This window comes from Ornithodoros turicata, chromosome 2 (assembly GCF_037126465.1).
Source record: "Ornithodoros turicata isolate Travis chromosome 2, ASM3712646v1, whole genome shotgun sequence".
Lineage (NCBI taxonomy): Eukaryota > Metazoa > Arthropoda > Arachnida > Ixodida > Argasidae > Ornithodoros > Ornithodoros turicata.
This window is the reverse complement of record NC_088202.1, coordinates 146,116,942-146,141,344: the sequence shown is the minus strand read 5'-3', so window position 1 is coordinate 146,141,344 and position 24,403 is coordinate 146,116,942. Positions and strand designations below refer to the sequence as shown.

General features: G+C 46.3%; 1 protein-coding gene across 1 annotated transcript; it reads left to right on the top strand.

Moving 5' to 3' along the window:
- Positions 1–364: 364 nt before the first annotated feature.
- LOC135385127 (uncharacterized) lies at positions 365–24,332 on the top strand. Its single transcript, XM_064614303.1, has 13 exons — positions 365–561; positions 1,677–1,849; positions 4,859–4,945; positions 5,231–5,342; positions 5,845–5,877; positions 6,037–6,182; positions 6,818–6,886; positions 8,862–9,034; positions 9,125–9,162; positions 14,884–14,998; positions 22,921–23,058; positions 23,776–24,125; positions 24,190–24,332. The coding sequence occupies exons 1-13, from the start codon at positions 477–479 to the stop codon at positions 24,330–24,332; spliced, it is 1,662 nt and encodes a 553-aa protein (XP_064470373.1). The 5' UTR covers positions 365–476.
- Positions 24,333–24,403: the final 71 nt, after the last annotated feature.

Here is a 24,403-nt window from a genome sequence, read left to right as displayed (position 1 = left end):
CCACCGCAACGTTGACCATAGCCCAAGATACCTTTCTATTAGTTTAGATTGTAAAAAATCACCCTGTTTTTTACTTCCCCTACCTTCGTTGTTTGCCTTTCATGCCTTCATAACTGTATTTACTTCGTGACCTTCTGAACTTTTATTCTTCAGTATACACATATATATATATATTTCGTTCGAAATGTGAGTCGATTTCCGCAACTTGCTCAATTTGAACAATGCTTTGACCTTACTAAGGAAGACATGACAGCTGTGTCATGTAAGGCCTTAGTAAGACCGCACTGCTTTTTGGTCCGGCTTCCTGGAAACTTTTAAACAAGAACAATGTACTGACGCGAGGAAAGATCAAAACATAACTGCACGTACCAATCATTTGGCCTTTTCCAGTCCTGCCGCATGCACCTGGATTACGGTGACCTGGATGCACATGTTACCGGGCCACAGCGAACTCAGTTGTCGATAAAGTCTCAGTAATGCGTCTTGTCATTTGGAAACTGCTTAACATCGAGATGCACATATTCGTTGCGATTGTCAACGTACTCATGCTCTTCGATTACGGTGAGTCACTATTCATGTACTCGCTAACCCGCACGTCCGATGCTTTCGGGTCCTATCCGTTAATGTCAGTTTGTACCTACCATAATGTGCTGTCTCCTGGTGACTTCTCATCTTCCATCTCGACATCTAACTGTGGCTTCAAGAGAGCCCAAAAAAAGGCGGGAAAATGTGCATTCTGCGAAGGCATTTCGCACTGCCTTGTGGCCACACGGAGTATTTTTGAACTTACCAACTGCCACTGGGGACAATAGCGCGCCGAGGTCGTGGCCTTGTTGCTTCTCCAGATCGATATTTTCAAATTGTTTCTTCCTTCGACTCGTAGACTCAACGGCGGCTCGAGTCACACTGATAGAGAAGTTGAACGCAATGAGAAATGTTTACCCGCGCTGGCGCATCCGGAAAACATGAAAGAGAAAAACATGAAGATGTGCCCGTTGGTGGTTTTCTATGTTACCAAGCGCTACAGCTAGCGCTTGGAACAAAGCGCTACAAAAAAACGCTACAAAAACGCAAGGCACACGAAGACGTGGGGGAAGCGCAGAGCAACTGGCACTCTTATTGCAGCCGCACAGAACGTCTGCAAAGGGAGGCATTTGTGTTGTGTTGTGTGGCGCTTGAGAACATGGAATTCCTATCGCATGTGTCACTCAACATATGTCCCTTTTGTCTCCTGTGGCCACCAAGATGGTATACAGGACTCCTCACATATGTGGGAAGTTGAAAATCGGACAAACCGGTGGGGGGGGAACTCGTTTTCGAACGCCATTTGAATGGCGAACATTTCCAGTAGCAGCTTACAAAGGGTTGGAATAGAGGGACCTCCCTTCGTCAGCTGTTCTGGTAAGAGAAAAGTTATGTTTTTGTTGAGCTGCTAACGTTCTTAAAACATTACAAGGTTGTGCGAGACAACGAGACCATAACAATTTGCATTTTGTGTTCCGCATTCCTGCGGTGCTTGTACCACCGTATGCAGACGTGCATCTTTGTATTGCCTAAGTCACGCGCAGTGTTCGTCTTGGTGCTCCGTATGCATATTTTCAGGTCACACATATGAAGCGAATATATGAGGTATCTGTGGCATGCACCAACATATTCCTCCATGTCTACCCTTATAGGAGCGACGGCAAACGAGATTGTCTACCCAAGTCTGGTAGAAGGTAGGGACTCCAATGGAATCAAAGTGGTCCGCATCAATGATGACCTGACACTCAATCTGCGAAGAAGCGACTTTCTAGGAAGCGAACTGATCACGTCCTACTGGAAAGATGGAGAATTGCACCATGACGCTGTACGCAAGTTTACCTAATACTGCGTGCATGGGCTGACTTGTATTGTACACGCGGAGGAGAACTGCTTACAATCGATGGAGACACATCTGATCTTGATGTCCTACACCGCTCAGGTAACATCATCTATGTAATACCTTGAGAACCACGCTTGGTTGAAAACGTGCTCCGGTTTGGAAGCACACCATAGCGGCTACGTCACCCTATAAAAGCGATTGCTGCGTGAGTGGTGGCACCCGCGAGGCTGCCCAGCAGCGGTATTGCTGGCCATGAAAAATATACCGTTGCAAAATATATCGTTAAAAATAAACTGTTTCAAAATATATCCTGTAGTCCAAAACGACAGCATAGTGATAGATATGTATCTCTACGCCGAGGATAGTGCACTGTCCCTGTGCTTGCGTAGACTATGTACTCCCCCTTCGGGTATGCTTAGGTCCCTCTAGGTCAGGCTGAGTGAGGTCAGGTAAGTGGGCTTAGGTTAGGCTGGGGTAGTTGTCGAAAGTCAGGAAGATTACATAGCTTGACCTATTGACAGCCTCGCTAGGTTCCAGGTTGTGACGCCGTGACGCCAACCTTCAAAAGTGATTGCAGTGACTCCATGATCTATAGCTTGCATCTTCTGGAACGTTGACACTCCTGATGACTTACCCTATCAGTCGTTTTAATAGTTACTCTCAGATGCGTTTTCTTCACGTTCCCTACTAAGTACTTATTTTTGTCGATTCCGTTATTTGCGCAAAGTCCAAGCTTAGTTGACAGCTCAGACCGCAAAGAACTACTGCTGACACACGGTAGAACCAAACACACACACAAGTCAAACGATCCCAGCGCGGTATCAGAAGGCCCGCCGGCCCAAAAGGAAACCCAGGCAGCACAATGTACTGAAAGTCGAGTGCAATAGGGGTGGACGGTATATGTCTTATCAATGTTCCTTAGTTTCAAGAGTCTGTTCAAGGTCTTCCACCTACCCGTCCACCGCTATTGCATTCGACTTTCAGTACATTGTGCTGCTTGGGAAGCCACTTCCACCGCTCTGAGCGCACCCATCGGCTGGATGAAAAAGCGTTTCTCAAACAGCGCCGCGATGATGCCGGACGAAGCGCTTATCGAAACGAGTCTGGAACCGCCGCGCCACCGCTGCCTCGCGATCTCAGAGCGCGGGGTGCCTCCTCAAGAAACGCATATGTGAACGATTCTTAAAGCGGCACTAAAATACAAAAACAAGTTCACTTCAAATTACGTTACGCGCTATGTTAATTTCGCACTTGTTATCATAATTATCATAATTCAAAACTTTGGTTCCGCTAGAAGCTACAATCAAAATTATACCTGACTCTTTCTTGCTTCGACGCTAAGCAATGTACGTGGTCTCAGCTCGTGCATCGGCGTTTTTAGTCCATGCTGCGCGTGCACGCATGTGTCGCGCCATGCAGCAGTCCAGGTGAAAAACATAGTGCACCTTTGAAGATAAATGTTGTCAGTGGAGCATTCGCGAGAACTGTTGTGGACTACAATAGACGATTTCAGAAATTGCATGGATGGCCCACCAGAGAGCGCCGTGTTGCGAAAGCCCCGCCGCACCTTGGGATTTAGTTTTCATGAGTCAGAGAGAAGAAGAAGAGCGCAAACGGTTTCGGTTTTCTCTCTCCTTCACCTCCCGCACCTTCGAGCAACAGGCAGACGAGTACGAATATAAACTGTTTCCCACGACGCATTGCGCGATGCGCGTGACTTGGGCGACGGAGGGCCCCCGTGCGGAGCACAAGGGCAATATCTGAAATCGCCTATTCAGTGAATCGGTATTGAAAAATGCAGCAGTGCGCATCATGCCGCGCATATACGGGACACTACGGTCGGACCCGTTCCATATCCACACGCGTGCGATATAGGCATGCGCGCACCTCTCCCTTATCTGATTGGATGGCACCAATATTTCCCTCCTGGGGATCCCATACGTGGCCGCCGAAGACGGCTCTGTTTTCATTGCGTTTTTCTTCTAAACGGTTGCGTTGTGTGAACTAATTTTTTTTGGGAATTGTAGTAATTAAAACACGAACTTTCATTTGATGGCAAGGTATTGTTTTTGCACTTTCGTGACCCTTTAAAGGGACTATGAAATTTCCCGAACCCCCATACTTTTTTTCGATGGAAACTGTTCTTCCCGCAGAGAAACTAATATGCCACAAATTTTCCGGACGAAATCACTCCACTCTGCGAGGAGCGCGCGCTGGAAATGTCTCTTCCGCGTTCCTCCTCTCCCGCGCATATTTCCCTGCCGATGGTGTAACTGTACGGACCGCTCTTCGGTTCCCCGTTACGTCACTGGTGTTGCACAATGGCAAGTAATGCCGCGAGCTCGCGCTGTGGCTGCCGCCACTGCCGAAATCTGCCGATCGCGCGAAAGCTGCTGTCATGGAGATTTCCACTCCCGATGAACGCATACTCGGGATCCTACGGCGCATGCTCCTGGCGGGATTCCTCGGCTCGGCAACACGTCACGATGACGTGTTGCTGAGCCGGCCGTGGTCGCGTCAAGTTACCCGTTGTGTCTCCGCTCGGCAGCTCGTCACGGCGCGGCGCCAGCTGTCCTCCCTTCGCCGCTCCGCTTAAATTCGCTCCCGAGAAATCCGCTCGCGCGACGAAAGTAAAATTTCGGTTCTAGACTCAGAAAAATGTCTTTTTTCGAACGAAACCAAGAAAAAAATCGTTTCATAGTCCCTTTAAAGGAGATTTACAATGTTTACGTCGCAACAGCTGCTCCGCCTTCGTCCTGACAAAGGTAGAGCATCCGTCATAACGTAGACATTATCGTAAACCTCCCTTGGCGTTTTTTTAATTAATTAGTTTAGCTCTTAATAAATATAATTTTAATTGATATTCCCACATCTGTTGTCTGTGTCTCATTTTTGTTCTGTATCACTGTTTATCTGCCCCACTTATACAGTGTTATATACATATACACTTATTATCTTACGTTTATGTCAGCTTGCATTTTCATTGTCAACTAGGTGAACTCTGCTATTTTCGGCTTGCACGATGACCCTGAGCACTTCTCCGCCGTTCTGCTGCACGAGCTGCAACGTGGTGTGCAATTGGTGAGTTACCAAATATCCAGTGCGGACTAAGACAGCGTAATTTCGTGAATGCTTCAGTGCGGGTGAACGGAAGGAGTGAGAACTGTTTCTGTTGTACTGAGGCCTTGTCAGAAGTGGTAAGGACTACGCCACGCGTCTGAACGGCGAGAACCTATTTTATAGGAGTATAATTTTCGCACGGATTAAATACTATATCGAATACGTTCATGTGGGCTAACCAAGCGTGTGAAGCCTGGCGCAGAACGCGGTTTGGACTAAAAACCACGCTCTGTCGTGCTTTTCTAGCGAGGCCTTCTGACACCATCCCTCTACATTGAACCTCTCTACACCATGGAACGCTCTGACGCTGGTAGAATGGCGCACAAAATTTACAAAGTGCGCGAACAGAGTCCAATCGGTAAGATACGAGTTGACGAAATCAATGTCGTTATGTCCCGTTCTGTCTGTTATGGAATATGTGTACTGGTTTCCTATCTACCCTCTATGTACCACAGGAGTACCATATTGATTCATGCATTTGAATCGCTTGCCACCCATATTCAGCCATTTGATTGGGTTTTCCTGCCACCAGGAGCTAATAGAGCGGTCCCTAGATTAGCCACTGGTGTCAGACAATCACTATGCCAAGATGCAGATTGCATTTCCCACGACAAGAGGGAAAAATATCAACGAGCTGAGTACTAAACGACTTGATCTCTTTGGAAAAAAGTTCGCTTCAGAAAGACGAACATATTGATCGATCTCTAAACGGCCTGTATCTTCAGCGAAACCTTAGGTCAAAATGGTACCCCTCTCGGAATGCATGCATCTCACGAGTATGTCCACTGAAGTTGTTCTTTGCATAATACAGCGATGTGATACCCGCCATTAGCACGTTCATTATTCTATCCTTGTTATAGGAACAGGGTGGACAGCAGGAGTGGAGGTGTCAGGTAGGAATAGGACCATTCCGGACAATAATTGTCGCCGCGCTTGATCAACAATATTAATCGATTTATGTGGATCACATTGATGCCTATGGGTTGGTTAACTTGTATTAGGTATTATTGAGGAATATTACTCGTCCTCGCTTCAATTTATTCCCCTGTTAGAGCGCTCCTACCGGTGGGGTCCTCACGGTCCACAGCTACCGGTGACGGTTCCAATCGACGTGGGTGTTGTTTGCACCACCAGGCATCGTGCGGAATTCAAGACTGATAGAGCACACATAACCTACGTCGTAGTCTTCATGAGATCGGTGAGTCTTGTAGTACCTTGAGCCTTGTAGTATACTTTGACGGACAGGGAATCATCTGATTGGAAGGCCGCATAATTCAATCTGGAGGTCGTTCTTCTCGTTTGCACAATTCTGGCCATTTCCATGGTAGGTATAGGGCCGCCGTGCGTCGAATCTTGTATTGGCAGAAAATTTCAACCGCTGGACCCTGGGACTAAGGTGAAGACCTTCGTCCTTGGGAGCTTTGTTATGGCGGTAACGCGGGTTAATGTGGAATGCACCAAAGCAAATAACAGCGTGAAAAATTGACGTGTGACGTGTTGAAGATGACGTGACGGTTGAAACGTATACCACTTGCAGGTAGGGGTGCTTTTTCCTAATACAAGGACCTTAAGTAGTCAGCATGGTCGTGCTCAAAACGTCGACAGTTCCCGTTCTGAAGCTTATCTATTTCCCTTCCTTTGGTATCGCTTGATAGCTGATTGTGGATTGTTTGCGTATGCTTTCAACTTTCAACGGCCTCTTGCCTGTGTCCATCGTTTGATGTAGCTGCGTATTTCCTGGCCATCTGGTGCATCAGAGGTGTAACGACATGGCTAGGGTACTGTGATGCTGTTACAACATGGTACGTTGTCAATGTCTTTGTATCACTCCAGGTCTCTTTGAGGTTCACCGCATTCATACCCAGGATAAAGTTTAGGCTTGTGGGTCTACATGTGGCATTGGTAAGGAAGATTCTTGACTAAACAAATTATTTTATGTTTCTGGTACCATTCATTGGATCCGGATGAATGACACACGTTGTGGATTACGCCTTTCGCGTTAAGTTGAAACGGATGCCTGAAAGGCAAATGGAATTCGGGGCTAAGGGGTCGCTGTACAGCACATTTATCATCATTCAGCGCAATGAACTATTCGTTACTGCTAGCGTAAGCAATATGGGATGGCAATAAATTGCAATGTGATGTACACAGCAGGGACGGTGATTGTAAATTATATTGAGCTTTGCAAATGGGTACTTCATCTTAAAATTCTTCTCCGGAAAAAATGTAGTGCCTTACAAATATTTTCAAATTTATGCCATTATAATCTACGCGTCTCACTTAGGAATCTCGCGGGATACCGATCCTGTATGTGACACGGAGCGCAAGCAGCACAACGTACTGAAAGTCGAGTGCAATAGAGGTGAATGGGTAGGTGGAAGGCCTTGAACAGACAACTAAAGGGCATCGACATACCGTCCACACCTATCGCACTCGACTTTCAGTACGTTGTGCTGCTTGGGAGGTCACTCAAAACTAATTTTAAGAAATATGTCGTAAACAGGCGCGCGATTTGCCTCTTTCTTGGGAACATTGTTCCTCCAGGTTCGCGTTCCGTCTCCAAACGAAAGCCAAAGGTTGTCCTGGAACGTGTCGGAGGAACACGTACCGAGAGAACACATCTTGCGCCATTGCTAGGAGACGAAATCTTCGCTAGCGTGGTCTGTTCACCTGTTTTTCTTCAAGTCAAAACTTGCGCAAGATCACGTTGTCTTAAGAAATTGACTGGAACTAGCGTTCACTAAGCTCATTTATAGTATGAGTGTCGTAGATTTAAGTGCCTTTGGTTTATACCATGAAATGAATACCATATTTGTCTTCAAAGTGGTCATACTATGCTCAAACTATTTTGCCACCAAAGCAACTCTCGACGTCAAAAGCCCTATCGGCGCAGGCGAGCTGGTACCATAGAGATCAGTGGCTGGTACATTGCAAAAGAAGAAAAACCCGAGATAGCGAGCACGAAGACGTGCATGCCTTGTCCTTGTGCTCCCTGACTCGGGTTTGCCTTCATTTGCATCTCCTGGCGACTTTAACTATACGATGATCCTGCAGAGAACCATTCACCATTATTCTCCAGCACAGAGTTGTAGTAGTGGTCGCTATGTGCTTGCAGTCTAGTGAATAGCACAATGAGCGTACGCCACATCTGCACAATGATTTCATGCCGATGTCTTCCGATTGGTATGTCTTTATTTTTATGTTTGGCGAAACATTGTCCGCGCATGGTACGAATGCTCTTGACGATTCCGTAAACACATTATCACCTGTTTCTTATCGGTAACATGCAGCATGTCCGTCTTCAGGTGTATACTCAGAGACAACACAGGAATTGCAGGCAGAGAACGTAATCCGAGCGTCGGGTCTTAACAGGTGGTGGTGGTGGTGGTGGTGATAGGGCTTGCCGTTGTCGGCCTCACGTATGTGGGCAACGTCACGACTCACGCCCTGGGGGAATGTGCGTCCTGGGCCGACTTCTAGGGGAACTGTGCCGACATATGTCTGAAAGCGTCTGAGGAAAACCCAGGAAAAACCCCAGACAGCACAGCCGGCACCGGGATGGCTCTAGGATGGCTCTAACAGATGGCTCTAGGACATACAAGAAGGCAGCGAATGACGAAGACGATCGCCACGTTTTGTTAGCGCGAATATTTTATGTGTGTTTGCTTTAAAAGCATCCAAATGTGCTCGACGTACACCGTATCCGAGGGATGTTTTCGCAACACGATTAGTATACAAGAAACGGTTTTAAGCATGTGCGGGCGCACTATGTTGTGACTCGGAGGCGTTATGCACCCGTCTAAGCCAATCACGGACGTCTTAAGATTTGTGGGCAGTGTTGAACTGCAGTGCTTAACCTCTCTCTCGTGCTTGCTAGGAAAACGAAACTCAATATTTGCTGGGATCAGGCAATATAGTAGTGAGCGAGGTCAACAATCCTAACTTTATTCAAGTGGATGGTGAATGGACACTTGAAAGGCTCAGAGGATTTTTTAACCAAAGTGCCACTGAGAGTACACCAAACCCGCACATTGTGTACCTGATCACAAAGTAAGTAACGCGCCTACTTGTATCCGTTCGAAATAACAAAGCATACCGATACTCGATCTATCCTTCCAATCTATGTGCACTATATTGCAGGGAACACTTAATCATGGACTGGGAAGAGAAGATTTTTGGTACGCCGATTTTTACGATTTATTCTCCAAATATCATTTAATGTCTCTACACACGTAGTATAATCTAGTTGAGTATAGCGGGCAATTAGATTCCTAGATCACGACCTACTAGATTATAACGACCATGTCATAATCAGCAAACCCTATGAGGAGCCCGTCCGCGCGATCCGCTAGGGGTGCTACTCTTCGCGCGCGAGATCTGCACCACGATTCCCAGGCAAAAATCTGGAGTGGGACCCCTTCGAAGTGGATTATCGGACAGGAACCACTTGGAATGTGGAACCATTCACAGGCTGGGACCAGTTAAAAGTGGAACCAGTTTCACGGTGGTGCCACTTGAAGTGGAACCAATGGAATTTATCCAGTGGTCCCCTCTGCTAAGTGGTCTCGGATCCGACCACTTAGCAGATGGGACCACTGAATGCATGACCGAAAGTAATGCGTAGAAAAGCACATACAGTTCAAGTAACTATTGTTTATTCTGCTATGAGCATACACTAAGGATAAAGAAATAATCGATACATCTCTCACGTGCTTAGTCGCACACGGGTAATCACTCACTGCGTTCAGACGAGGCATGTGCTTGTGTTGAATTTGCGGTGCACTCACGGACAACATGAACAACAGGGAACACGGCGTTTTGTTGACCACCTCACACCTGTATTTTCTGAGAGAAGATGACAGCTCCGTCCATGTAGGTCGCGGCATGTACCATTTTCCTCTTCACCAAACGATCCTAATCTCTATACTCGTCTTAACCATGTCTCTCAGGTTCCTCTAGCTCCTGAAATAAAACATATAATCAGTAGTAATCGAAGCACCACGGTAAGCACTTATACCTCTTAACATCGGAAGAAGCATTTTGTGCAGTCCGTTTGGCGTTTCATCGTCCGGTTCTTCTGCGGACGCCGTGTCTTCCTGGCGTCGAAACTTCTCCGAGATATCGCCAATATGTTTCACATGACTCATTGTCATCACGATGTCTTAGAAAACGCACTAAAACCACGTAAATAGTGCACAGGAGATGCCCGATCTCTGCCACGGCAACCGAAGAGAAAAAACGACCTCGCAACGACGCGTCAAAGTTCAAACTGACGTCTGCGCCCTCTCTGCTCCCTCTCCCCTCTCGAGGCCCGCCGTTAGAATTTGAATTGAAAGCCTCCCGCTCTGCCTCCCGCCGCACCGGAGCGCCCTCATATAATTATTGCATCTGCTTTGGGTCAGCCCGTGCAATTACCTCTTTGTTTTTAGTTCTTCTAATTATTTGGCGGAGTGTGTCATCTTTTGATTGTGCATTTTGGCATTTTGCTGGTACATTTTATGACATTTGCCTTTAGATGAGAATATGAGCACGAATTGAAGTTACAGCATATATTTTATCGAAGACGTAAACGGATAAAAAACAAGAAATATAGATCATACGTATACTAAAATACATCAAAATAATGACTAAAAAAAGCAAAAAAAAAACAGAAGGGTATATGGCAAGAGTGGACTCTTCTTCCCCTAACGGATCTCAAAGGGGGAAGCTGCCCAGCTTGGAATCTCAAGTGGTTCAATTGACCAGTGTGGGAACAAAATGGTACCTGTGAGGCTCCCACTGTAAGTTCTGGAACCATTTGAGGCCAGAGTGGTACCACTGATTTCACCAATGTGGAACCAGCCACCCCACTTGCGAGTCCAGCTGGGACCATCAAGATTCAACTGGAACCATTCCGGGACCATCCACATTCGAATGGAACCAGTCCAGATTCAAATGGAACCATTCTGGAACCAGTCCAGATTTTTGCCTGGGTTGGACGATGGAAATTTGAATTCTGAACGCGCAGAAGCGTATGTACGACTCCCGTAGCAGACGACAGCAATAGCTCCTATGAAAACGCGTAGAATGATGATGATAATCAACTTCAGAATGAAACATCCACCGCTTGTACAGAAATACTAAGGTAAGCTGAAGTACAAAGTATTGTAGAAGTTGATGAAGCAATAATTGGGACGATGTGTAGCGCCACCGCTACCTTCCAAAAATGCGGCGCCGGGAAGAGGTGCCTACGACATGGTTGTTATATTCTAGTAGGTCGTGTCCTAGATACGACAAGGTGTTCACCGCGATATAGGTCACCCCCCCCCCCTGCCTCCTGCACCTGCCCTCTGCACCTGCGCCTCCCAACCGCGTCGACACGCACATGCCATTGTGCAAGTCTTATTAGAGCGCAGCTCTGAGGCGTTCTTCCTGGGTTGAGCGGCATCCGCGTTGTAACTGGCAGAGCGGACGAGGAGCGATGCGAAGGATGAAAGTACGGAAAGGCATGAGGAGGAGGCATGAGGAGGAAGGGGAGGAGGAAGGCATGAGGAAGCCGAAAAATGAGGAGGGAACCAGCGGGCGAGCGTACGGTGAGAGTAAAGAGAAGAGGAGGAGGAAAGCCAGGCATCAAAAGGGAAGAGAATGCGAGGAGGAAAGAGACGGAGTAGGATGCTACGAAAACAGTCGAATGAGCCACGCTCGGTCTGCGGCTTCTGCCTATATATACGAGGGGTGTTCATGTCAAACCGGGACCTTTCATTTTTCGCAAAGGTAAAATGAACTTACAGGCGAGAAATTCGTTTTATTCTTCAACGTAATCTCCAGCTGCACTAATGCACTTGTCCCAGCGTTTCACGAGGGCTTGGATGCCAGCAGCGTAGAAATCCTTCCCGGCGCGTAGCAGCCATGATCGGACCGCATTCTTGACCTCGTCGTCGCAGCTGAAGTGGCGGCCCCCAAGGAACCCCTTCAGTGGCCCGAAGAGATGGAAATCGCTGGGGTCGAGCTCTGGACTGTAAGAGGGATGTGGCAGCAGCTCCCAGCCAAGTTCCTGTAAGGTGCGTGTCGTAAGATGCGTGGAATGCGGGTATCGTCCTGTAGGAGGAGGACCCCTTTGCTGATGAGGCAAGACCGCTTTTGCTTCAGCGCTTTATGCACACCTGGCAGTGATATGCACTATTGATGGTGGTACCACTGGGCAGAAGATCAGCGTGAACAACTCCAGCCTTGTCTCAGAAAACCGTGGCGATGACCCTACGAGCAGATGGGGTGCTTCGGAACCTCTTGGGAGCTGGTGAGCCCAGATGCTTCCACTGTTTTGATGCGCGTTTAGACTCAGGAGTGAAATAGTGTCCCACTTTTCATCACACGTGATGATCCGATCAAGGAACGGCTATCCTTCAGTGTCGAAACAGTACCTTAGCTCTTGGAAGAATTCTAGTCTTCTCTGCCTGTCAAACACGGAGAGCTGCTTCGGGACCCAACGGGCACTAACTTTCCGAAACTGGAGGTGTTCATGAATGACAGTGTCCAACGCTCCTACAGAAAGGTCCGTCTTTCGAGCCAGTTCGGGACATGTTGAACATCACATGAACATGAACAAAATAAAGAAAAAATTGTTTTCCTTCACGATTTTTTTGCGGGCGATCTATCGAACGGATGTTTGTTCTGAAAACGGCTACGATATTAGGTGACCGAAAGGAACAGATGGTCTCATTGGGACAGCTTCGTAGCTTTTATAATTAAAAAGTTAATTAATGAAAGTTAATTAAGACATTGCCTTAGGACTTTGCTAATGCCCTCCAAAGGAGTGCCCTTCAGCATATGCTATATTGCCATTGATTTCATCTTGGAGAAAGTGTTATATATATTTTAAAAATATGTTCGCAGTTAGCTGGGACACCCTGTATATATACCAGGGGAAAAAATAACCGGAGATCTTTGGCTGCACGTATTGCATATGTTTGTAAGTCAAACGTCGCCATGCCAGTACTGGACAGCTGTTCCGTCCTTCTTGGGACTCATCAGTAGTACGCAGGCAGGCAACGTTTGAGCGGATGGCGTCAGAAGGTCGCGTAACACGTGATTCCTCCCGTCAGGGTGAGCTACCTCACCAGTGAAAGCCCAGTGCAAAGCCAGTGAAGAATACTAGGGGAAAAAATAGCCAGAGCTCTTTGGCTGCACGTATAGCATATGTTTGTAAGTCAAACGTCGCCATGCCAGTACTGGACAGCTGTTTCAGCCTTCCTGGCCCTCATCAACAGTACGCAGGCAGGCAACGTTTGAGTGGATGGCGTCAGAAGGTCACGTAACACGCCATTCCTCCCGTCAGGGTGAGCTAACTCACCACTGAAAGCCCAGTGCAAAGCCAGTGAAGTATACACGTTGAGCATATGTTTACAATTTGATCGTGCACTCCCAGTGAAGGACAGCTGTTTCACTCTACTTGGAGCTCGTCAGCCTGGCGCAGGGAAGTGACACGATCTTGGGTGGGCGCTAACAGTTTGTCTCGACGAGACCACAATGTTCCATGGTTACACATACAAAGTGAAAAGAGCCGAAGCTTCGTAGCTGCACGTTTAGCATATGTTTACCAATGTGATCGTGCACACCCAATTCAGTACGTGGTTACATCCAAGAACTTCCCGCACATGATACACATTGTTTGAAACAGTTAACATACGTGGCAATCCCATTGTAACGTTCACTGGAACTCAACAACTAGCTGGATAGCACAGGACTTCGATCCTTATTGTGAGGGGGTTCATTATTTCATTCCCCACGTCACCACCAGCAATGGGATAGAGTATCACCCCAGGCGATGAAATTCCCCACCCATCATCCCGCAATAAAGTTGTTTAACTCTACAACTAAACTTTCCACGTTCTGGAGGTATCCGCCATTTTGCTTCGCGACGCCAATGTCAACCGGTTGAGCCGACTGAGAGCGGGCGTGGTCGTTTGAGCGAAATCACGCGTTCTACAACCAATCCGCATGCGTGAGAGTCTGATCGGACGTTTCATACGAGATAAAATGTCGCTGGTTGCTGTAATGATAACGGAATTGCGGCGGGTCAAGTAAAAAAAAAACGTTTGATAGGAAGGGATGGCTATTCTGTAAAGTTAGGCGCTTTCAAGTTGCTGCAAGCAGTGTGAGTTGCTCTGCCGTACGTCCGTCACCGTCACGAAAGTGTCCCGTTCTTTTGTGCTCTAGGAGCGGGTTGTAAATTTTTGGTTCATAGACAATTGTGATCCCAATGAAGGCTTCTGAGGGATGTTTGGCATTGGAGGTTCCGTGGGACAGCTTGTGTCCTTCAGCAAGGTGGGTGTAGCACCCGTTCTTCGTTTTTGGACGATGCAGCATTTTTTTTTAATTGTATGCGACGTGGATCGATGAGATCTGCAAAATGAAAAATAAAAAAAGAGAGAAGTAACTTCAGTGGTGAATATTAAACAGAATAATGCTTTATTATTACACGGGCTCCTTGTTGGTGTTATCACATGAATATTGCTAATATTTGCGCAAAATGTGCTTGCCAGTATGGGCAGCCCATATGGGTCCAATATGGAGCCTGGTTGCACTCCCCATATTGGACCAATATTGGATTGGCCAACACTGGATATTGGCAATTGGCAGCCAATATAAGTCCAATTTTGGCGTGCTGCTTGGGTTGTCACAGTTGCTTAACAAAGAAAAGCTTCAACTCTAAGAAAGCTAAAAAAGTAATAAAGAAATAAAGAGAAAGCTTCAACAGGCTTGTTTTGAGTTCCATTTAGAGATCATCAAAATGCAACTCAGTATTACATATGCTTTCGTTGTTCATTCCATTGGTCATGGTGGGAAGATGCAAAGGGGAACGGGCAGCTTAAAGGCCGCTAATAGCGGAAGAAGGATGCTCATAAGTCTACCTGTCACAGTTCCAGGAATGGCCTTTCCTGGTGGAATTTGTACAGACTACAACGTCGGTATGGGCTGGGACGATGCGAAGTACTATCTTGGAATAGAGATAGCTGTACGGATGATGGCCCACTTGTGAGTTCACTTCCACCTCGTGGTCAAACGGTCGACCGTCTATTTTATTGCGAATCTAAGTAATCAGCATGCTGCACTATGGATCAGCTCAGAACAACACATTAGCCGACTTCCGTGTCAGCCGAGTTATTCCAATGGCCTTTGGAATGTACATGTGCAGGCATTTTTGTAACGCGCCAAATTTCTTGTACCTCGCCTCCTGCGATATGTCCCCTATCTCCGAAAATGACCATGTCTACGACAGGCTGAAAAAACAGAAATGGACAGTATCATTGGGTGGGTCTTTTTTAGAACAGCTTCATTTCATGTCCTCTCATGAGGTGTGATGATGTGTGTATGGCTTAAGGTAACCGAAAATGATGATGTTTCCATTATAGTGCAGCTTTTTCTTCTGTCTCCATGATGCTTCTGCACTTACTGAAGCAGTAGGGTTTCATTGTATACCTCGATCCCTACAAATAACAGTCGCTCGAAATAACACGAAGGAGGGCGAGAGAAATTAAGGACCCGTGAATGAATCCTGCCCGGGCCCCTCCTCACGTCTGCCAGCAAACGTCAAGCCTTGGTTCAGGAACGGACCCTGAAGAGGCCCCAGATGCGATAACGAATTTGATTCACAATCTGGAATCCTGTGCAAAAACTATACGAGAAAGTAAAACTTGTGGAGCAGCGTGCTTCTAATGCGTATAGAATATTCGATATAATGCACTGGTGCTCAATGTTGCGCTCGGCTGCGCACCCCATCTTCAATAAACCGCACAGGTCTTAACGTGGCGCACTAGGATGCACGAGATCCATTTATAAGGAAAGTTTGACCATTACCTGCTCTTTTGCAGCCTCGTGGATTGAGTCTGTTTTGAGGTCAGAGTCGTCCGCCCAAAAAATCTGAATCTAAGCGGAATCCGCTTATTAGCCATCTGGCGGGCGCCATTTTGATGCTGTGCACGAGCTGGTCGACAGCTTTGTGGTCGCGCTGAATGTAATCTTAAAGGAGTTCTGCACAGAGAGACCGAAACTTTTCTAATGTTGGGTGCATAATGCTTGCGTGAGCTCAAATCTCATATTCCTCTATATTGGTTTCTGTCGTTGTTGCAGAACACTGGTAATTAACTGTGTGTAACCGTTCGGTTTCGGTTTTGCCGTTTGAAAAGAAGCGACATTTTCGTGTATAATACGACGTCACACCTCCACGCGAGCCGTCAGGCGTGCGTTCTTCAGATCACGGGGTAGCCGGTGGTGGTCAAGGTGAGCCGGACTGGAATGCCATTTCGCAGGAGAATGTCGCTAGTCGAAGTCGCAGCGGAGCCAAATAGCCGGTTGCGGCCGACTGCGATGACGCGAAGGCGGCAGCTTCCGTTCGTGCAGGACAGCTTGCCAACAGCTGAGAGACAGCGAGTTTTTACATACTTGGGAATGATTTTAAAATATGCTTGCGTCTACTAAATGCGACAAAACTTTGCAGAGTTGTTCCCTTTCAGGGACTTTTTGAGATGCATGAAACAGTAGCAGCATTTTTCGGACTGTGCAGAACATCTTTAATGAATAACCGTCCTATGACCCACAGCCGCCTGTGATTAGGAAGCTCTGCTGCCAAACTGAAAGACTTCAAGGACAATGTTCCTTAGGACGAAGTACGCACGCACCTTCCCTGCTTCCATCGTAAAGAAAGCTCTGCATCAAAATGGTGACTGCGGCCGGCTGACGACGGGGCAACAATACAACATGAGGAGGGAGGCTGTGACGTCGCATTACGTGCTTGAAGTTGGGCTCCTCCCAATGGTCAAACTTTCTCTATAAACGGCTTGGGTACACCCGCTTAGTGCGTCCCAGAGCCGCCGCGACACGCACCTAGGCGCTTCAGCTAGGCGATGGAAGGCAATCCCAATGAGCATTGCGACATGCGAAAGTAGCAGGCGCCATAGCACAAGTACATTATGGCATCCGTACGTACTTACACGCTGCTTGGATCGCCGTGTCCTTGTGTCAAAAGGACTCCCCGCCTCTCCGCTCTGGAGACGAGGATAACAGAGTAACAGATGCGCACGCACGTGTGGGAAGGGCAAGCGGAGCTAGAGAGCGGTATCTGCTTGTGTAGCTGAGACATCCAAAACAAGCACACATTATGTGATTTTAACAGATGGAAGTTGTTCCACGGAAATAAAACAAAAAAGCAAAAAGCTTTCAAACCCGAGACCAGCAGCGTGATGTCAACCACTGCAGGGGAATCGGGTGCTTGGCATACCCTGTTTTCGGAACTGTTATCGTATCTGCTAAATCTTTTACAATCTTTCTCATTTTTAACATTCCCACTGAACAGGAGTAGTAAGCACTGACCACTCACTGCCAACATCAAACCAAGGGGCGAGGAGGAGGAGTGTCGTTGGGAGGAACCCGAGAGGTCTGCCTGTCTGATTAGGCGGCATGTTTCTCGGGAAGGGAAAGGTGGTGGAGAGGAGGAGAGGAAAGGGTGAAGTGGAAGACCGAGCGGAATCCGCTCGGGGGGAGGATAGCTGCGTCCATGGGCCGACTTCAGGGGAACTGTGCCGGCATACGCCTATTACACATCTGAGGGAAACCTAGGAAAAACCCCAGATGGCACAGCCGGCCCGCGGATTCGAACCGCGGACCTCCCAGTCTCCAAGCGCACACGTTACCGCTGCGCCACCGGAGCTGGTCAAACCAAGGGGCCTGGACACAATTAAAAGCATTTAATTAACAATTACCCTAGTAGCACAAAACGACGCAGAAACGTCTTTATTTGGTCAAATTAGGATAGAAGACGACCAGGACGTCAACGCGACGTCTAGAAGCCGTAATTTATAGTACGTTTATAAGACGCGCCGATTTAACGTTTATAATATGTCTTCAGCATCTCTGTTGAAGAGATATAGTAAAGGAAGACCTCCCGTAAACTTTTTCCGTTCACGTTTGCAAGAAGTACCGAGTTTCCGTTTATAATAAGTCTTCGACATCTCTGTTGAAGAGGTATCCTTAAGGAAGACATCCTGTAAATATCTTCTGTTCACGTTTGCAAGATGTACCAACTTTCCATCTATAATCCGTCTTTGCCAACTGTGTTCAAGACGTATCTTAGACGAGGACGATTTGTGTACACTGAATAAGTTTACTTTCGGTGGACCTACTGACTGTCTCAAACCAAAAGCAGTAGTAAACACAGGCGTTGACTTAATAATCCCATAAATTTCCCACTTCAGTGTTGTTTGTGTGTGTAATTGAAATAAACTTAGACGCCTCACCCTCCATTTTGACTCAAAGGTGAGCACGGCTATCGAGTTTATGAGGGATTCTAAGGCGAGAAATGTATAGTATCTGTTTTCCCTTTGCAAGGGAATAGAATACCTCTACGCTCTGGTTCTCCCACGTGTAACGCCGTGGAGGAACACGGTGTTCTTACGGTGGGAGCACCTCTGCTAACGCGATTCACCTTGGTGAACCGCGTCTTCGATTTTGGCTGAAACGCCACGTGACAGTGTTGCTTGCAGTTCTGCTTGGAGAAACAGAAAATGGAACGTGTGGTAACGGTGACTGAGATTGAAAAATGAAAAAAAAGAGGCAGATCTCGAATCCGGTGGATATCCACAGGGATGAATTTTGTGTTCTAAAAATTTTTTGAACGTCTTCAAGACGGCCACAAACACATCTTCAAGATTCGGGAAAGCGTCAACTTATCCTGGGGTAGAAGACGTTATGTAGATCAGATTGAAGACTTCTCCTAGATGAAAATATCGTTGTGGCTAGACCTTTCCTGGACGTTTACAAAACGTTTTGTGCTACTAGGGTAGGACCCTTTACAGTAATTAGGATCATCTTGAGAGTCATTACAGTAATTGGGGAGCATCTCACTCGTGTCCAGATCACCCTGTGTGTTACTGGCACCTAGCGGTCATAAAAAATAACAAAATAGATAGAGTTACAGTGGAGAAAAACAGAAAGATACAAAGGCAGAAAAATAGGCGATGTCAAGTTGCCGGTGGTGAGACAATCACAGAGTGATAGTAAACGGTTTAATATCACTTTGGAGATAAACAGTTTGATATCATACACGTCATTTTGAAGAAAGGGGTCCAGAATGGCTGCTGACCATCACGTGGTGTCAACACAAGAATGATGAGCAAGAACCTTGTGTTGTCTAAAAAGGAAAAAATATTGAGTTAGATGTGTCAACAAACAAAGCATGCCCAGACCAGTTCTGTCTTATGAAAGACAGTGCAGGTCTGGCCACGTCAGGACATTGCTCGAGAGTACAACCACACGAGGAAAAGATCAAACGACAGCTGGGCAACAAAGGAACACAACCACAGAGAAACACTTGAACAAAGTGGAAAAGACACTCACCAGCATTGAAAAATTTTCACATACGGAGCACTACCTCATCTGAAATCCGCTCCACACAAAATCGTCCAGAATCGTCGCACACCACCCACCAGTGACGAGCCACACGTTCATACCCCGTGAGAGGCAAACTGAATCGCACTGAGGCTAAACCTTTCTACTAACGGCTAACGCAACTGCTACAGACAGAATCAGTACACGTGATACACTAGTAACTGTGATTCACGTCATTCACCAGGCAAACTGAATTGCACTGAGGCTAAACTTTTCTACTAACAGCTAACGCAACTGCTACAGACAGAATCAGTACACATCATTCACCAGTAACCCGTCCATACTTGAGAGTGGCTAAGACAAAAGCGAATCCTTGTGCCCTTTGCAGGCGACCTATAGGTGACCTATGTAGCTAGGAGGCATATTATTTATTGAATCACTATTCCAAGGTTATTTCTTTTATCCCACTATCATGACTGCATAAAAACAGAAAAACTATTGGAGAAAAGCATAAAGCACCATGCATGGAAGCTGAATGTAGCACTTAAGCATTTTAAACTCAAAGACTTTCTAAATGATGTAGTCTTACCAAAATTAAGAGAGAACAAACTATCCTAACAAGGAGCACCATGAATAACTAATAACAACTAGCTCAGTGAGGCACGTCCGCTCCATCCGAGAGCCAGCCAGAGAACAGAATAATGATGCCTTTTTCCTTCTGAATAAAGTCACATATCTATCACACCTGAGGTTACTTTCTGAACTGATTGAATAGCGAAATTATTAAGAATCATACCAGCGCTGCTCCCATTCAGATGAAGGCTGTGGCAGCACCATCGTCATTGTCAAGACACTGCTTCAACAGGAATGTTTCTTGTCAAAAAAAGAAATATACAGAACTAGATGCATCAACAAAAGGAAAGCATGCATGCATCTGCATAACTGAGCACGACTGGGCACGTCAGGTAATTGCTCAACGAGCACTGTCACACAAGGAAAAATCATGCGACTGCTAAACAGAGGTAAGCAAGTACAGAGGAACACTTGAACAAAGTAGAAAACAAACTCTTCAGCATCAAACTATTTCTAAACACACACACACACACTCCTCTTACTGAAAGAGTCCTTGTCATAAATCCGGTCACCACAAAGTCCATAAAGATGCACACCATCGATACCACGATACCAATACCACCGATACCACGACCACGATAACCAATCCTCACATTTTCTCAGGTTCCACTTTTTTTCCTCAAATGGTCACGCAACTGCTACAGACACCTGAAACAATGGAGCCGCTACATGACAATATCACATCCTGTCTGAGGACGCGCTTGGCAGCGGCAAACCACTTATAGAAGCCCTCCTATCATTTATTGAATTGCAAGATTATTTCCTTTGTCCTACCCTTAATGATATTTGCTCTTATATTAACATTCAACAAGCAAAAGAGAAGAAAGACCATGCATGAAATCTGATCTTGGCAATCAAGAAGCAAAATCGAATACATTCCACAGAAACAAAAAAAGAACAGCGTCAGCAATAGTGGCTAACAGCTACCACTGGAAATCGCAGCACCTTTTTGGATATTGGGATGTTCAGTTTCCTGTACTAGATTATTGTTCGTGTTCATCTGAAGTACGAACAATCAAAGATGTTTATTTCGCAGTCAATTCTAGTCAACAGCATTGCACTCTAAGGAGAAGGGTGTCACAGGTCCCCTTTGGAGAAGTCAAAAACCAGACACACATACTGGGTGTTTCACAAAGGTCCCATGGCTGAATAATTCGTAAACAGGTGGCGCTATTGACAACCTTTATTTTTAGACATCATCCATGCGACACCAGTCATGAACTGAGCAGAGAACGGCTCACTTGCATACGCGCATTTATTAAATGAATTCCCTAAGTTTTGAATTTTACTTCAGATGCTTTCCGAACCTCTGTTTTACCGATCGGGACCTCCACCAAAAGATATTCAATGAAAAAATCTGCGTTGACACAAGTGATCTTTAGAGTAATGAATTGGTTTTGGTTTACATATTCCTTGCGTGAAGCAGCCTAACAATGCGCTCTTTCGGTCAGCTGTCCAGTTGTCAGTAACATGTTCATCTGCCTGGTTCACACGTCAGGGGGATGAAAGATAAGAAACAGACAGAAGAGGTGGATCGGTGCATTCATCACTGTCAGGATAAAGGCACGCCCTGTGGCAGCTCCTTAATGTTAGGCCACTCCTGTGTGCGAACAACGCAGATGAACTTGTATTCCATAACACGTTGTTTGTGTCCTGTGCTTCTCTCTTTATCCCACAGTGTTGTGAGCTGCATACCTACATGGATGCGTTATACCAACGTGCCCAAATTAACACGGTTGTCTAGATTGGGTCCTTGCAGCGGATAGCGTTTGTGGTTCTGCGCACTGGGCGGAGCTCTCTTTCTGTTATGGGCGTGCAAAAGAACCATCAACGCTATGCCTTTCGTATGCAAAGGCAATAGCATATGATATACTAGAACCCCGTGATGGATCGTTGGTTTGACAGCCTCCTTTTTTCCGTCCACCTTCCTGTATAGAAGAGTTTTTGTGCATCGGCATTTCTAAAACACTATAAGCCAATCGCTCTGTTTCTTTGGTGATATATCACATTGGTATGCTTGGATTTGATAACTTTCTTTATCGTGGTCGTTTTTGTCGAGCCCTTCCCCTGTATTAAAACGTTATGATAGAGAGTCGTACACTATCGCCTTTCCGTATAGCGTTGGTGTTTCTGTGCACGTGCTAGCCACAAGCAGTGCTTCGTGCATTGCGCAGAACCGCCACGCTATCCCACGCTATCCCTTGTGGGCAGAAGCGACAACGTACGTTATACTAAAACTCAGTATTGTTTTGTCCTTCATTGTATCGTTTTCAAAGAGGGGTTGCGGTCTGCTGAAACTTCCTAGTGTCTGCATGGTACGTTTCGTGTAATATCGTCACTGTCGTCCAATACCACGGATGGCACGGATTTACAGCGTAGGTGACGTAATGTGGAGCATTCACGCATCGCTGGAATTGAAGATCATGCAGACGGAATCTTCCAAGTGATCGTGTACGGTATTTTAGCAGTTCAAAGGGTCTTTAAGGTAATGCTCTGGAAATCATGACTCCTTTTAAGTGACTGACATCGAGTTGTAGATCATTGATTTTACAGCTTCCTTTATCGTTCTGTAGAGTGCTGTCGTCTCTGCTAAAATTCCCAAAAATGTGCTTTTTCTTGGAGTGTGCTGCACTTCCTCGGAATTAGAAAATTTCTGTATGCATCTAAACTGCATGCCAGCATTGGCGTATACGAGATTAATGTGTTTGATCTCTAGGCGTAAATGTGTCTTAGATCTAGATTTGTTTTAATAGCCAGCCTACATATTTTAATGAAGCTTCCCCTTCAATTCCCAAGTATTTATGCATGGGTGAATGATCCAGAAAATCTTTGGAAGCATAAGCAGTTTGATTGTGAGACATCTTTCTGCACACTGTCATATGCTTCGATGAGCGTTTTTATAGAATTGTTCGCATAATGTTCATTATCAAATTGTTTCTCAGGCTAGGTGCCCCCTTTGACAACGTCACGGAAGGGTGTGAATGGAATAAGGGATACATCATGGGAAATTATACGGTGTTGACTATAAATATGTACAAGTTTTCTGACTGCAGCATGAAGGGGATGATGGAGACGTTAAGGTAAGTACACCTTTGTGGGTTAGGAGGTGCATAATAAGCTGCACACTCTTGAGTGTCGGAATTGACCTTCTGGTTGAATGGAAACATATAGCTATCAATAAAAACAAAGAGCGTCCGACTAATAATCAAGTGGTCGATGAGCGAATTCTACGTTTTGCATCACACTAGCGTGCTACAGAAGACGATATGCTCAGACTGGAGCCGAACGATAATTATTCGTACAGTTCTGTGAATTCCCCTGTGCTGTTGTACCGGAAGATTGCTACTTAAACAGTCGAACGCATTAGTCTCCTTGCACCGCATGTCAAGAATGAAACCCAGATGAAGGGACGTTTCGACAAAGAACTTCCATAAGCCTTTCCACAAAATTCCTTAAAACAAATTGGAAATCGAAGTCTTATGGTTATCTTTGAATTTCAGGAGTCGCTTGCTCACAAATTTCTAGTTGAAGGAAAATAAATCTCGACTAACGTTTCAAGCACTTGCTCTACATCGGAACCGGGGAAAAAGATTCGGTCGGACATCGGAGACATCACATTGCATCACAAATCGTTAGAACATCATTGGCTACTCTAGGTTAGGTTAAGTTGGGTTAGATTAGGGCCCCCCCCCCCTCCACCGTGAGGGACTGCCGGCGCCACTGGTTTCAGCGAAGAACTTCCATAAGGTTTTACACAAGCCGGATGTTAAAGTGTTATGGCGTTCTTTGAATTTCAGGCGTCGCTTGCTCACGAGTTTCAAGTTGAAGGAAAATAAATCACTGGACACTGACGAAAGCGGAGAGACGATATGCTTTGAGTCGCCTTATAGCTCCATGGAATCTATCAGTGACAAATTGCCTGGCCAGACAGTCGACGAGAATGAGTTCTGCAAATATCTCATGCAGGCACGCGACGATAAATATGTCTTCCTTTGCGGGGTAAGCAAATACTTATGCGTGCAATCGAGATTTGCTGGCATTTGGAAAGGCTATTTACTTCTCCGGCGGAAAAGGGAGAGATTGGCGTCCCATTGCTACGCGACCCAGCCGCGCCGGACCCAAAATGGCGGTTTCGCTCCCCGGTTTGGTTCGGTGTCGCTACTCTGCTCCCTATTTAGTTACCCTACTCTAAAGCGCCCACGCGATATCAGGTACTGTTTATCACCAGCGTCATCATGGTGGTGATTCCTGGGGTGAGCCCAGAGGGGTGTGGCCCTACAAGATGGTTCACAAACGCGGGAGGAGACAAGGAGGCTCTATTCGTAAAGACGTGGTTGGCATCACGTCGTTGTAGCGTGTTTTCCCGCTTCGTTGTTGTTTCTTCTTCTCCTACTGATTTGCCTCTGATTTAGAGCAATCAACCTG

Coding starts and splice junctions, on each gene's coding strand:
- LOC135385127 (XM_064614303.1), top strand. CDS start 477: ATGCGTCTTGTCATTTGGAAACTGCTTAACATCGAGATGCACATATTC. Junction 4,946..5,230: donor TGCAACGTGGTGTGCAATTG/GTGAGTTACCAA, acceptor GTGCTTTTCTAG/CGAGGCCTTCTGACACCATC. Junction 14,999..22,920: donor GTACGGATGATGGCCCACTT/GTGAGTTCACTT, acceptor ATTGTTTCTCAG/GCTAGGTGCCCCCTTTGACA.